The sequence below is a fragment of the Entelurus aequoreus genome, linkage group LG16, assembly GCF_033978785.1.
Source record: "Entelurus aequoreus isolate RoL-2023_Sb linkage group LG16, RoL_Eaeq_v1.1, whole genome shotgun sequence".
Taxonomy (NCBI): Eukaryota; Metazoa; Chordata; class Actinopteri; order Syngnathiformes; family Syngnathidae; genus Entelurus; species Entelurus aequoreus.
This window is the reverse complement of record NC_084746.1, coordinates 4,128,424-4,144,583: the sequence shown is the minus strand read 5'-3', so window position 1 is coordinate 4,144,583 and position 16,160 is coordinate 4,128,424. Positions and strand designations below refer to the sequence as shown.

The 16,160-nt window shown below is 41.6% G+C and overlaps 1 protein-coding gene across 3 annotated transcripts; it reads right to left on the bottom strand.

Moving 5' to 3' along the window:
* Nucleotides 1–351: 351 nt before the first annotated feature.
* Nucleotides 352–15,737, bottom strand: LOC133631249 (uncharacterized). 3 transcript variants are annotated; one of them, XR_009821417.1, is made up of 3 exons: nucleotides 14,671–15,737; nucleotides 13,557–14,180; nucleotides 352–2,168 (listed from the first exon to the last, which is right to left on the bottom strand). XR_009821417.1 is itself a non-coding variant. In XM_062023418.1 (2 exons), the coding sequence occupies exons 1-2, from the start codon at nucleotides 15,589–15,591 to the stop codon at nucleotides 13,674–13,676; spliced, it is 1,428 nt and encodes a 475-aa protein (XP_061879402.1). In that variant the 5' UTR covers nucleotides 15,592–15,737; the 3' UTR covers nucleotides 13,467–13,673. The 3 variants fall into 3 exon arrangements, 1 of the variants encoding a protein (XP_061879402.1); XR_009821418.1 differs by having other exon boundaries at nucleotides 352–2,165; XM_062023418.1 differs by lacking the exon at nucleotides 352–2,168 and having other exon boundaries at nucleotides 13,467–14,180.
* Between the last annotated feature and the right edge of the window lie 423 nt (nucleotides 15,738–16,160).

The window sequence follows — 16,160 nt, the reverse complement described above, 5'->3', positions numbered from 1 at the left end:
GAGAAGGCATCCTTGGCGCACTCCAATTGTTGTCCTGAACCAGTCCCCGTAAAAAATGGGGTCCATGTATGCTTTATAAATGATAAATGATAAATGGGTTATACTTGTGTAGCGCTTTTCTACCTTCAAGGTACTCAAAGCGCTTTGACACTATTTCCACATTCACCCATTCACACACACATTCACACACTGATGGCGGGAGCTGCCATGCAGGGCGCTAACCAGCAGCCATCAGGAGCAAGGGTGAAGTGTCTTGCCCAAGGACACAACGGACGTGACTAGGATGGTAGAAGGTGGGGATTGAACCCCAGTAACCAGCAACCCTCCGATTGCTGGCACGGCCACTCTACCAACTTCGCCACGCCGTCCCCCTGTTATATCTCACATTCTATATTGTGTTTTGGAAAAAGGTTGTCATAAACATTACTTAATTCATAAAAAAAAAAAAATACAAAGGAAGACACATTTTTATGCATATGTACATTTATTCAGTTATAAACATTCATTCACTTTCTTCTTTCCTTCATGGATCTAAACTCTAATCTTTTTTTCTATATTTTTATTGTAATCTTTTCAGAATGTGTTTGTTCTGTTTTTGGCCAAAGAAAACAATCTGAAGTTGTCTTTATTTTTTAGTTTTAACGCCACGTTTTTTAATATTCTGGCCCGCCTGTGTGTTATGATCCGTGGCCCGGATCATGTTTTGTTATTTTCTGTTAGTTTTAGACTCCCACAGTTCCTGTTTTTGTGCACCCTTGAGTTTGTTTTTAGTTACCATGGTTGCTTATTGTTTCCACCTGTCTCTGATTGGTGTTCGGGGCGCTCACCTGTTTCCCGAGCACTAATCAGAGGCATTATTTAAGCCTGCCTTTGCCTGTCAGTCAACCTGGCTTCATTCTGTTACGGCGAGGGGGTCGCAGCTTACTGCATGGTTCGTTCCCCCGGGATGCAGACGGACCACTCCGGACAAGGCGTGCAGGTAGGAACATGATTTATTCTTCGAAATCAAACAAGTACCAAAAACAAAAAAAAGGTGCCGATCGCACTGCTAAGGCTAACACTTAGCATAGACTAGAAGACAAGGAATACTCACGTAACCGGTTGCGTAAAGCCAGGCCGACTGACCGACAGAGGCAGGCTTAAATAAAACAAACTCAAAGGTGCACAAAAACAGGAACTGAGGGAGTCGAAAACTAACAGAAAATAACAAAACATTAAACGGGCCACGGATCATAACACTGTGTACACATTTTCCTCCATAATGAGCTAAAATGAGATTGACACCCCTGGTTTATAGCCTTGATTGTCTGTTACAAATCATTGCCTTAGTGCCTAAATAAAATAATTACAAAGTTTTGACCCTAAATACGTAACAGCCACTGTGCCCGGTAGTTTTTCCCCATACACAAAATGAAGGTGCAACCTTTTGGAAAATTAAAACCTGAGTTTGCGGTTATTTTTTTGTGCAATGTACCACGTGTGCTAGCTCACTGTAAATGGGTTATACTCGTAGAGCGCTTTTCTACCTTCAAGGTACTCAAAGCGCTTTGACACTATTTCCACATTCACCCGTTCATTCACACACTGATGGCGGGAGCTGCCGTGCGAGGCCCCGACCGTGACCCACCAGGAGCGTCTTGCTCAAGGACACAACGAACGTGACAAAGTTGGTGGTAGGTGGGGATCGAACCAGGAACCCTCAGGTTGCTGCCAACTGCGCCACGCCGTCCCCTGTATGTGCAAGGATGAGCTAACGACTCGAGATGATGTCTAAAAATTATTCCCTTTTGTTGCAGTAATGGACCATCCAACGTAATTTAATCACGTTTTCTGGTTGAATCAGTCCACAGTGTGCCCCCTCTCGCTCTATGCCCAGAATTAATGGTACAGAAAATTAATTAATGCCCCTACAAAGGCCGGACATGTTGCGGCACGTTTTTTCCCGCCAACTCCAGTTGCGTTGGCGTATCTCGCTGCGGGAACGTGTCATCAGACGCGTTCTGGTTGCAGTGTATTCGTCGTGTTATCTGCCAGTTCCAGAACCAAAAAAAATCACTTCCACGCTTGAGCCCCCGTGCGAGGTTTCTGTAGGGTGAAACATCCTCCACCCTCGGACCATGTTCCGTTTCCGACTGACAGCTGCAACGTCTGAGTGGCGTCAGCTCCTGCTGGAGAAATCACACGGCAAAAGCAAGTTAAAAGCGGTCACCGAACCCTTACGAGTTGCCATGTTGTTGTTTTTTACCAGACGCACAAGCCGTACTTTTTTCCAAGGTCTTTCTTGGGGAAAAAAGACATTGGCAGGGTACTCAGAGGGAACGCTGAGCTCTCCTGAGTTCTTTTGTATGTGTCCTCATGAGTCATGTTGCCGAGCTTCGCAGTTTTTGTTCATTTTTTTTCAAAGCGAAATTAGTGAGAGGTAGTCAGTCACTGGCATAGTTGGCTCGACCTTCACACTTGCACACCATGACAAAAATGTTGCCTCGAATAGCAGACATCAGGCATGGTCGGCTGCAGAGATGGGACTAAACTAGAACAGTAACCCGTGTACACATGCTGAGTTGCGCAATATTGATGATATACGATACAAATGATATACATAGAACTTTTAACATCCTCATATCGTAGGGGGCCTGTTAGGGTTGCCAAATTCTGGGAATATTCAAAGTTGGAAACTTTCCTTGGGAATTAACGGGAATAAACATTGAATGCAACATGCTAGATCTTGCAGCATGATTATTAGCTAAAACAACCTGATTTAATGCAAATTCAGTGGAATTTCAACCCTGCACTGTGCATTCCTCCATCACATGCACAGAGAATTCCCAGCATGCTACACACTACAGCAGGGCTATTGAGGCCACACTAGTATTTGAGCCCAAGGACTTCATCCAGTCAGGTAAGTGTTGATGGGGTAAATATATTTGATCTATGGTATTTAAGTCATACTTGCCAACCTTGAGACCTACGATACCGGGAGGTGGGGGGGAGGGCGTGGTCGGGGGTGGGGTGGGGGGCGTGGTTGGGGCGTGGTTAAGAGGGGAATATATTTAAGCTAGAATTCACCAACTCAAGTATTTCATATATGTATATATATATATATATATATATATATATATATATATATATATATATATATATATATATATATACACATATATATATACATACATATGTATGAAATACTTGACTTTCAGTGAATTCTAGCTATATATATATATTTATTTTATTATACATATAAATAAAAGAAATACTTGAATGTCAGTGTTCTGGAGGCTATCCAGTAGATGGCAGTATTGTCCTGTTTAAGAGTGTCACAACATTGCTGTTTACGGCAGAAGAACTGCTTTACGGTAGACTAAACGTGACTGCTGTTGTTGTGTGTTGTTACCGCGCTGGGAGGACGTTAATGTGTTAATGTATGTGGGCTCTGTACCGAGGATGTCGTTGTGGCTTGTACAGCCCTTTGAGACACTTGTGATTTAGGGCTATATAAATAAACATTGATTGATTGATTGATAATGAAACGGCCTAACAATAAACCCACATAAGAAACCAAGAACTCGCCCTCCATCATTCTACAGTTATGACGTCATTGGGCAGGCAAGCTGTTTATATTGTGGGAAAGCGGACGTGAGAACAGGCTGTCTCCACTCAGGTCCGCATTGAGCTGGAGGGGGCGTGGCCTCCAGCTCCGGCTGAATACCGGGAGTCTCCCGCTAAAAACGGGAGGGTTGGCAAGTATGATTTAAGTGTAATAGAGGTGTAATTGCTTGTTACTGTATGACTGTAGACTACTCCAGCAGACTTACACTCAAGCTAGCTAGCTGTTCCTGTACTTGTTCAATGATTTTGGGGCCAATATCTCTAGCTAGCTAGGTTTATGTACCACCACAGTCTCATAATGAACCGAAAATATTTCTCCGTTAGCCGTGATGCTAATTTTCTCTATGTTAAATCCCATTCATTTATGCTAGCAAGGTTAGCGATCCGAATTGACCTTTTTTGTGATGTGTAAAGTTCAACTAGCAAATACTGAATCAAAAGGTGTAGTTTCCTCTGCCTTCTGTTCTGCTAGCCATTCTGTTGTCATACAAGAATGTAGCTTATAGTTTGATTTAGCATGCTGATTGACTGTTCATTTATTCATCTAGCCTATTTCTATTCATTTGTCCATCAGTCAAATATTTTTAAAGACTACTCCAATTGTTCAGCTGACTATTTATATCTGTGTGTGGCATTGCATTAGTGTTTTACAAGAATAAATAAATACAAAGAGAATAATGCCACGTACACCATCTGATGTGTGGAGACATTTCACCCCAACCAATGTAGGCAGAAAGGCGGTGTACATTTGCAAATACTGTGCAAAGAGCTACGTCAAAAATGCCACAAAGATACAGCAGCATATAGACAAGTGCCTAATAATATATCATTATTGTAATTCCCCATTAATTCCCATAAATTACCGTGGACGGTGTCCAACTTTGAATAATCAAAAAATGGTCAATATTTCCAAACTTCCCGAGCTCAACTTCCTGTGGTAAATTTCCGGAAAGTTTCCGGAAATTTACCGGAAACTTTCCACCGCTTTGCAACTCTAATCACACCTGAGCCAACATACATGAATCATATCTTTAATGGACGTGTGGACGTAAACAATGCGATAAAGAACATTTTACGACAATTAATCCAGGGATCTAGATATCTGGTCAGGACACTGCGCTTGTAGGCTGAAATTGGCGGTCGTACTTGACGGCCGCAACCACTTCATGGCTTCACGATAGTTACGGAGTACAAAACTAGATGTTTTGTACTCACATTAGCGTAAAATATCAAATATTATTATTGATCTCATTCACGTAAGAGACTAGACGTATAAGATTTCATGGGATTTAGCGATTAGGAGTGACAGATTGTTTGGTAAACGTATAGCATGTTCTATATGTTATAGTTATTTGAATGACTCTTACCATAATATGTTACGTTAACATACCAGGCACGTTCTCAGTTGGTTATTTATGCCTCATATAACGTACACTTATTCAGCCTGTTGTTCACTATTCTTTATTTACTTTAAATTGCCTTTCAAATGTCTATTCTTGGTGTTGGCTTTTATCAAAGAAATTTCCCCCAAAAATGCGACTTATACTCCAGTGCGACTTATATATGTTTTTTCCTTCTTTATTATGCATTTTCGGCCGGTGCGACTTATGCTCCGGAGCGACTTATACTCCGAAAAATACGGTAATCGCTCGTCATACATCACGGACAATATTTCACAGTCTGCTTTGCCAGTCCAAATGCATTCTCTGTTTTCCGTAGTACTCCCTCGTCCACGTGAGCCCGCATTCTCGTTGTCTCCCCTTCGACAAGTTTTTCGCTAAGTAGAATCACAGCTGACCTGGACATTGGAAAGTTCTCTTGCCGTTCCTGTGGCACAACACACTCATTGACAAACATATCCCACCAGGCTGCCGTTCTTCCAGGCCTGATCCAAAACCGTCGCTCAACTATTGCTATGTTGCCGTCTGAGATGTGTTGTATCCCGAATAGCTGCAATCGCCCGTTTCCTTCTTTCAAGGTATTCATGTGTGATTTCCACAAGCGTCTGTCATGAAGCTGGCTGCGGCGCGGCCTTTCTGGCGTCACTTCCCTTCCAAACTCAGCGATCGATGAGTCCATACAAAGCTAAGAGTCGGAGATTCAAGAAATAGACGGCGCACTTACCCGTGTAAAAAATGAACGATGGTAGAGTGTGGCTGAAACGGGGCTTATAATTCAAGCGCATTCTGAAATTGTACAAATCATAATGTTGTCGGGGGTTTTTTTACACTTACCGGTACATGTTGAGGTTAATAATATACATACTTTATTTGTCGTTATTTATATTTTCTGAATAAATTATGTCATAATGTTCATCAACTCATTGGTGTTCATTTTCAATCTATCAAAATAAAAAATAAAAATCAAATTACAGTATGTTATTTATGTAGTTTGATCATTTTCCTCGACTTTTTGATTAATTGAAACTTGGTTTATTTTGTACATATGTACAAAAACATCTACAAAGAATTGCTATTGTGACATCCAGTGGACACATTGAGAACAGCAGTTTCTTTTTTATTCAAAAATTTCAGGTTAATATTTATACTTAGCAAACTCATCGCACTGGCCGGATAAAACCTGTTCGTGGGCCTGATCCGGCCCTCGGGCCGTACGTTTGACACCCCTGGTATAGTGGGTATTGTATTATGTTTAACAATAAAGCACCAATATGCAAAAAATAATAATAAATCAGGTAAATATGTAACATTTAACTTAAATGTGCAAGTAAAACAAAGAGCACATTTTTATGAAACAAATATGACATCAAATAAAACGACAAAGCTCATCTAATGTCAATTAAAGTTTAAATTGAGGTTTAAAAAAAAATTAAAATGTTGGTGTTATATAATTGATATAGCCCAGGTGGTGACTAATGTGTTAGTCACTGCTAGTGGAGCAGCAGTTCACTAATACACCAAAACAGGCGAGCGGTGTGGACATCAACTCAGATGAAGCAGCAGAGCATAAAGGTTTGTTGTTCCATGATACATATTGTAAACAATAAATGTTATGTTTCTTGCAAAATCAAAGGCAGAACTAACCTATTCTTGGGCACAATCTAAATGGGCTTCTTAGCTCCATAGCTCTAGGTAGGGAGACTCGCTTTCCCGGAAGAAAAACATTTGTAAACCATTTCAAAAGTCAGTGTAAACCAGGGGTCACCAACCTTTTTGAAAGCAAGAGCTACTTCTTGGGTAGTGATTAATGCGAAGGGCTACCAGTTTGATACACACTTAGATAAATTGCCAGAAATAGCCAATTTGCTCAATTTACCTTTAACTCTATGTTATTATTAATAACTAATGATATTTACACTTAATTGAACGGTTTAAAAGAGGAGAAAACACGGAAAAAATGACAATTAAATTTTGAAACATAGTTTATCTTCAATTTCGACTCTTTAAAATTCAAAATTCAACCGAAAAAAAGAAGAGAAAAACTTAAAAAAATAATTTATGGAACATCATTAGTAATTTTTACTGATTAAGATTAATTTTAGAATTTTGATGACATGTTTTAAATAGGTTAAAATCCAATCTACACTTTGTTAGAATATATAACAAATTGGACCAAGCTATATTTCTAACAAAGACAAATCATTATTTCTTCTAGATTTTCCAGAACAAAAATTTTAAAAGAAATTCAAAAGACTTTGAAGTAAGATTTAAATTTGATTCTACAGATTTTCTAGATTTGCCAGAATAATTTTTTTGAATTTTAATCATAAGTTGGAAGAAATATTTCACAAATATTCTTCGTCGAAAAAACAGAAGCTAAAATGAAGAATTAAATTAAAATGTATTTATTATTCTTTACAATAGAAAAAATAAATTTACTTGAACATCGATTTAAATTGTCAGGAAAGAAGAGGAAGGAATTTAAAAGGTAAAAAGGTATATGTGTTTAAAAATCCTAAAATCATTTTTAAGGTTGTATTTTTTCTCTAAAATTGTCTTTCTCAAAGTTATAAGAAGCAAAGTAAAAAAAAATAATGAATGTATTTAAACAAGTGAAGACCAAGTCTTTAAAATATTTTCTTGGATTTTCAAATTCTTTTTGAGTTTTGTCTCTCTTAGAATTAAAAATGTCGGGCAAAGCGAGACCAGCTTGCTAGTAAATAAATAACATTTAAAAAATAGAGACAGCTCACTGGTAAGTGCTGCTATTTGAGCTATTTTTAGAACAGGCCAGCGGGCTACTCATCTGGTCCTTACGGGCTACCTGGTGCCCGCGGGCACCGCGTTGGTGACCCCTGGTGTAAACTGTCCAAAATTGTAGTCTTATTCACTTTATTGTTATCAGCTATTATGGTGTCCATGAAGACAAATAACATATCTTTCAACAGCCAACTTTTTTTGTATTTAGGCCATTAAATGTTCCACTAACAACACATTTTACATGACCACATTGAACACATCATAAGATTACTGACCTTCGTCAGATCTGACGAAGGTCATTATTCACTTACTCAGTAATTAGTAATAATAATGTTGATAATTACTTAGTGTATATAATTATCCATTAGATCTTCGGCTCTCACTGGATCGGTTCGCAGCCGAGTGTGAAGCGACTGGTATGAGACTCAGCACCTCCAAGTCCGAGTCCATGGTTCTCGCCCGGAAAAGGGTCGGGTCACGGGGGCAGCAGCCTAAGCAGAGAAGCCCAGACTTCCCTGTCCCCAGCCACTTCGTCCAGCTCCTCTCTGGGGATCCCGAGGCGTTCCCAGGCCAGCCGGGAGAGATAGTCTTCCCAACGTGTCCTGGGTCTTCCCCGTGGCCTCCTACCGGTCGGACGTGCTCGGGTGGCATCCTGACCAGATGCCCGAACCACCTCATCTGGCTCCTCTCCATGTGGAGGAGCAGCGGCTTTACTTTGAGCTCCCCCCGGATGACAGAGCTTCTCACCCTATCTCTAAGGGAGAGACCCAACACCCGGCGGAGGAAACTCATTTGGGCCGCTTGTACCCGTGATCTTGTCCTTTCGGTCACAACCCAAAGCTCATGACCATAGGTGAGGATGGGAACGTAGATCGACCGGTAAATTGAGAGCTTTGCCTTCCAGCTCAGCTCCTTCTTCACCACAACGGATCGATACAGCGTCCGCATTACTGAAGACGCCGCACCGATCCGCCTGTCGATCTCACCATCCACTCTTCCCTCACTCGTGAACAAGACTCCGAGGTACTTGAACTCCTCCACTTGGGGCAGGGTCACCTCCCCAACCCGGAAAAATTAATAAAATAATTACAAATAAAACCTATGATGTCGCTCATACCGCTACACCACGAGACACTAACAAATGACAGGTTAAAAAGGGGGTCAGCAACCCGCGCTCTTTAGTGCCGCCCTAGTGGCTCCATGGAGCATTTTTTAAAAAGGATTGAAAATGTTTTAGTATGTTTTTTGTTTGAGAACAAACATGACACAAACCTTCGCAATTGTTAGAACTACCACTGTTTAATATGTTTGTGTGTATGCTTCACTGGTGAGAGTATATGGTGAGCATCATTTTTTCCTACTAATTTCGGCGGTTCTTGAACTCACCATAGTGTGGACTGTGACGCAACAGTTTGTTTACATGTAAAATCTTCCCGTCCTTTGTCTCATTTTGTCCACCAAACGTTTTATACTGTGCGTGAATGCACAAAGGTGCGCTTTGTCGATGTTAGTGACTTGTTGGAGTGCTAATCAGGCATATTTGCAAGCTAATCAATGCTAACATGCTATTTTGGCTAGCTGTATGTACATATTGCATCATCATTTGTAGGTATATTTGAGCTCATTTAATATCCTTTACTTTTATCCTCTTTGTATATAATTTTGCATGTCCCATGACACATTATCTGTATGTAATATTGGCTTCATTTTATTCACTTCATTTTGTGTGCCATGTTGTTCCAGACCACAGCAAACCTTACTTAGCTTGCCAAAGATTGTATTAAATCTATTAGAAGAAGACAGCCTTACGTTTCCTTTAACTTGGACACACACATCTATACCTTTGGCCATTAAAAGCCAGTCATTTCCAGGAGTAGCCTCTGATTTACTAATGGTTTCTAATGTTGTAAAAATGTGTAGAGTAAATATAAAATTTCAACATTTCTGTCAACGGAGATTTGCGTCAGCCTGCGACACATAGTCATTTTGATAGTAGGCTATTATAGCTAATATAGACACTCACGTCATGTGTTGCCTTCATTATAACACTTATATACGGCTTAAAAATGTTTGCGGCTCCAGACAGATTTGTTATTTGTATTTTTGCTCCATTAAAAGCTCTAAAGGCTTAGTGGCCACATGCGTGGACAGCACCTTTTAGCTCTTATTTCCAAAATTGTGTACAATACTAAATTGGGGTCTTATGGCCACTTATGTGGACACTTATACTGCCATCTGGTGGTGTCAGAAGAGTATAACATACAATGGAATTTGGGAAAAAAAAAGTGTAAAAATAAGAATTAAGAAGATTCTTAGTTTTTTATCTAATTAGGGTCCAATAAGTCCAAATAGTAAAGAAAAATAAAAAAAGCATGTAAACAAACAGCTTGGGCCTTAACATATAATATATGGCTCTTTCAACATTTTGGGTTGTCGACCCCTGGGTTAAATAAAACATTCCTGTATATTCGTTTAATAGTGACAGTCGCAGGAAAGGGCTCAGAATAAGTTTACTGTAAAATTTTACATAAAGGGCCCTGTCATTTATTATTTGCTATTTGCTATTTTTGGGTTGTCAAGCTTGGGCTCACTTGTCTGCAGCAGCATTTCCCCAGGCTGGACTTGAGTTATCGTCCATGCATATACCAAGGCAAGGAACAGCAAAAAATACATTTAAGATGAATAAACAGCTGTCCATCAATTGGACGGTTATTGAAAAACTCCCGTCCCTGCCTATCGCTGTCACCGGATTATAAGGCGCACTGCCGATGAATGGTCTATTTTTGATCTTTTTTCACACATAAGGCGCATTAAAGGAATCATATTGTTATTATTTTTTTCTAAACTGAAAAGACTTCCTTGTGGTCTACATCAGTGGTCCCCAACCTTTTTGTAGCTGGGGACCGGTCAACGCTTGAAAGAGGGGGGGGATTTTATTTTTTTATTTATTTTTTTTTTTCATAAAGAAATACAATCATGTGTGCTTACGGACTGTATCCCTGCAGACGATATTGATCTATATTGACATACACATACACAATATGTATATATTGTGTTTTTTATGTTGATTAAATTTTTTTTTTTTTTTTTTTTTTTTTTTTTAATTTCTTGTGCGGCCCGGTACCAATCGGCCCGGTGGTTGGGGACCACTGGTCTACATAACATGTAATGGTGGTTCTTTGGTCAAAATGTTGCATAGATCAGTGGTCCCCAACGACCGGGCCGCGGCCCGGTACCAGTCCGCGGACCGATTGGTACCGGGCCGCGCAAGAAATTAAAAAAAAAATTAAAAAAATAAATACATTTTTTTTTTTTTTTTTTTTTTTTTTTTTTTTTAGTTAAATCAACATAAAAAACACAATATATACATTATATATCAATATAGATCAATACAGTCTGCAGGGATACAGTCCGTAAGCACACATGATTGTATTTCTTTATGAAAAAAAAAAAAAAAAAAATATATATATATATATATATATATATATATATATATATATATATATATATATATATATATATATATATATATATATATATATATATATATATATATATATATATATTTCCCCCCGTCCGTGGGACACATTTTCAAGCGTTGACCGGTCCCCAGCTACAAAAAGGTTGGGGACCACTGGCATAGATGATGTTTTACACATCATCTTCAAGCCGCTTTCTGACAGTCGCTTCCGGATGCTGCGTTTTGGGGCGGTCTTATTTACGTGACTCACCTTCGGCAGCGTCTTCTCCCCGCCATCGGCCATCGCGTGCAAGGACGGGAGTGGAAGAAGTGTTAAAAGATGGCGCTAACTGTTTTAATGACATTCAGACTTTACTTCAATCAATAACGGAGCAGCATTTCCTCATCTGGAAACAACAACAAGGACGGAAATGTGTCCCATGAAAAAACATCCGACCGGAACTCTCTAATAACTAAAGTTCCTTGGGTGAATATTATAAACTCACTACACCGGTATGTTTTAGCGCTTTCATGGCGAGTTTACTGACAGATATAAGTAAGAACTTTACACTACTTTATATTAGAAATGGCAACAGCGGAGGATGAATGTCACATAACAAGAGGATAGAGGAAAAGACGAAGCTTATCGACTACGGTGTCGGCCCGGACTACAAAGGCGGAGGTGCACAATTTTTAAGGATTTATGCAGATCCCAAATCCAGATCAGCAGGTACCAGAAGGTAAGAAAAGTTGCCTTTGCATAATATTGCGGAAAACGCCAGATTATATGTCTTACCTTATACACACACCATAATAATACTTGTATGTTTAATGCGCCGACAATCCATCAAGCGGTGCGGCCTCATAGCTTACCAAAGTCGTACTAAAACAATTTGATGGATTTTTGAGTGCCGTGTGTAATGTTCTATGTTTTCAATGGAACATATAAAAATGTTGGTGTTGTTTACTTGAGTCATATTGCCATCACATTACAGTTTACACATATCTCTTATGTTTGACTGCCATCTACTGGTCACACTTTTCATTACACCATGTACCCAAAAAAATGGCTTCAAAGTCGTTAAGCTAAACCAGAATTATTCCAAACATTAGGCGCACCGGGTTATAAGCTGCACTGTCGAGTTTTAGGACAAAAAAAAGGATTTTAAGTGCGCCTTATAGTCCGGAAAATACGTAACTTCACTTAACTTCTTCTATTCTTCTCAGCACTTGTTGATGCTACTTTTGTGTCACGTAAATTCTGGTACAGGCATATCTTTCCTGAAAAATAATGACAATTAGTGGTTAGTTTGCCAGTGAATAATACGTATGTGTGAGGGACTGAGTAACATAGCACACAATCTGTTGTGCCAGCCATTTACTAATGGACCTGTGCTGAGTGACTAATTCTGAGGAATTGGATCCTTGAAATGTCAACGGCCTCATTAGGACCTGAAAGACGCCGTTGTACAGACATAGGCGGAACGACTCCTAAAAGTCATTTATTCGAGTAAATAAATGGCATAAACCTTCATGCTGTGACGCAGGAGTAGGCCACTTTGTTCGTGTTTGCACGGACGCCGCACATATACTGAGAGTTCGCCTCGCTCAGTATGGCAGGTGGCCAGGGGGTTTTATGATTAAAACCAGACCGTGCTTGCCCGAATTCAGGCGCCTCCAGAAAAATATACTGCAGTTGCACATACTCTGCACAAGAGGGAGGTATGCGAGCATCAGCAAAGGTGGTCTCATTCTATTTTGGAACATTCAACTCTGTGTTGTTCCTCAATGGCTGAAGGGGCTTTCTGGCTGATGTCATTTAGAAGAAAGGCTGCTAAACTCGGGGTTAATTATGGCACTCTTGAGTCAGAGCTGTGATCATATCGTGTATGTGACGCCTCCGTTGTGTCACATGACTGGAGGGAATAGGTGGTGGGCTCTCATTGTGTCTTTTCAAGGCAGAGTTTCAGGATTTAGGATCTGCTTTTGGGTTGTCAGATTTTGGTGAATTGACAAAAACAAAACATCTAATTACCAACAAGAACGGCCCTAGTATCTTTGCCTTGTTTGGGTTGTTTCAAAGCAGACATTTTTTTACAGCGTAGACCGGGAAGTCACGTGACGGCAATAAACGCAGACGCGCTGCCCTCCTCGTCGCCCACACACGCATCAAACACACTTAAAAAAAAAAACAACTTTTCAGTCAGAGCCGCAATTCATTTACTGACTAAGCTGCCCGTAAACATGGCTGACGTCATCAGCAGCGTGCCTCGGCGGAAACATCAACACTGTGAGGACAAGAGTAGGAAAAAGGATCCCCTTGTACTTACCATGAGTTGTGCCCCTGCTTGCTCGTACTCTGACCCCCACTCACTGCAGAAGGGTCTCATGTTTCAGCCCCCCCATGGCACCGGGGCAGACAACCACCGCACTCTCTGTCCCCTTCTTCACACTATGCTGCCGTTCTGGTGGCCTTTCCAGGCGTATTCAAGGGTCCTCACGGGGTTTGAAGTGTTGCCGCACCGTCCATTTTGCGGGTGCGGCGGAGGCTTTTGTGTTCTTGAATGGACCGTGCTGTTCCTGATGACAACTTTGGAATGTAGGTTCAGCGAATGGAGCTCTGAGGTGTCCGCTTTGTGGTTTGCAGGGTGCCCGTTCACATTGGATCTCTCGTGTTTGACGTCCTTGCTGTGGTCGGGTGGGGTGAAGCAGCGGGTTTTGACCACAGACGCCATATGAATGGGCGACGGGGAGTTGGTTCGTAAGGTGATGCGTTCTTCGTCCGAATGCCTTGACCCCTCGACCAGGATGTGCTTGTGATCAGGCGGAGGGGACGTCCTGAGTTCTCTTTGATGAGTAGAGGCGGGAATATTATTGGAAGACCCGCGAGTGATGCTGGGTGGTTTCTCGCTGAGGTCGATGCTGGCCGTGAGATAATCGATCTGCTTGATGACCTAAAAGAAACATATGGATTTTTCTCATCGACAGAATCTCTTTAAAAACAGAAGCCAAGATCATCAGAGGAGCTACACCAGACTGGAACATACACCTTAATTTACAATTAAGCTAAAATTCTAACTTTCTAGGAACAGTGAAAGATGACTTTGCACCAATACTCAGGAATAAGTTAATTTGCGATGTTTTGCTATATGGAAAATCGACACCTAAAGCACAATTTAGTCAGGCAGGCTTGCCAGAAACAAAAGTTCAGTAAAAATTGTTCTTAATGGCCGTGCCCCAAGAAGGTGTCCTATACAAACAACGTGTCAGCATGCACACATACAGGGATTAGCTGCCATGATCACAAACACTGGCCGATTGTGTCAAAGTGAACTACACTGTACACAGAATTTTTAAATCACCTGACCTGGACTAAATGAAATTCCCCGCTTTCTTATGAAAGATCAAATAAAAATGTTGGAACAAAAACAATGACTCTCCCACCTCTTTCATCTCCACGTGAACTTGCTTTAAACCTCCCAAGACGTCCTCTAGATTTGTCACCACTTGTCGGATCTGATCCTTCACCACGTCATGCCCTCTCGTTTGCTTTGCCAAACCCACACCTTGGTGCTGGTTCTGGTCAACGTCCGAGTTGATGATGGCTGGGGGTCGAGCAGAAGGCCCCTTCTTTTGGTTAAAGTGTTTCTGTGGGACTTCAGTTGCGAAGAAACTTTTGTGGGAGTGTCCATTACAGTTCTCCGGTGAATTACCTGAGTCCTGATTGGTATTGCTTCCCTCTTTTCCTTTGGAGGGTCCAGGCTTTGGTCCACAATGCCCATTAGCTACAAGTAATTGTTCCAAACTGGGATTATTTTGCTTCAAATGGTCATTTCCGGCGAAATGTGCACATCCTTCCTCTTTGTTGCCGACAAATACATCATATTGGACCGTCCTACTATAGCCACACCCTTGTCCTTTGACCCGTAAATGAGGGAGTGGGTGTGGAATCCCGCCATTAAAGAGGTGTGCCTTGGAGTGGCTGTGCGCCACCACACACTCTCTGAAAGACGGACAGTGTGTCACGCTGGCTTCTGGCAAATAATCCCACCTGGAAGAGTTCAACTCACATGGACGACAAAGTCGGGGCAGGTCGTTAGACTGGTGTAAGGGGCCAGACCCCAGGAACCGAGGCCATCTCTGAGGGCTACAGTGACTGCCTCGGTCTTCTCTGGGCGTCCTCCATCCTTCGTCCTTAACCCGAGGAGACTGAATGTCTCTTCGGCTTTCCAGATGTTGGTGGTCAGCCTGTTTGCTCAACGCTGGTTGGTACCTCAGCCCGCCGCGCTGGTCACAGCGTTGGCAGGGGCACGGGCCATGGATGAATCGCCTGTGTGCTGTCGCTTGTCCGCCTTCTGTGTACATGTCCGAAAAGGTATACGTGGAAAAAAGCGCTCAGGGGAAAAAAATCGCTCTGTGAAGTTCTGTCATTCACTCATTCTGTTTTTCTCATCTAGTGGCTCCCCGCAAGAAAACTTCTCCGTAGCCTCCCCCCTTCTCCCTTTACACAAGACTTCCCCCTCCCCTTCCTTCCTGTCTGTTGTTTCCCTGCCTCTCCTTTCCTCTTCAAAGCCAGTTCTTTTCTTCCCCTTTCTCTCTTCTTTCTCTTAACTTTTTTTCCCCGACTTCTTCCCCCTGGAGCTCCCGCTCTCTGAAATCTCTCCTTGCACCTCCCTCCACCTCTCACGCTTGCTTGTTCTGTCTCATTTGCTGCCTCAGGAGTCTCTGGCTTTCTGCATTTCAACCGCCCCCTCCACTCTTTGCTGGCTTTCTCCTCCTTTTACTCCGTCTCATTCCCTTGCGTAGTCGGCGATACCTGGATTTGCCAAGTCCCTCTCTGGTTTCCATGTGCGATCCAGGCGTGCTCTAGTAACGGACTCCATCCATATGGCTGTCCGAGAGTGTGAGGGAAGTAGAACCCAAAAACCGGAGCC

What these genes read in the sequence shown, in the direction of transcription:
- LOC133631249 (XM_062023418.1), bottom strand. Translation starts at nt 15,591, where the DNA reads ATGTACACAGAAGGCGGACAAGCGACAGCACACAGGCGATTCATCCAT. An exon ending in TTCACGTGGAGATGAAAGAG is followed by an intron (nt 14,181 to 14,670) that starts GTGGGAGAGTCA and finishes TGTTTCTTTTAG; the next exon opens with GTCATCAAGCAGATCGATTA.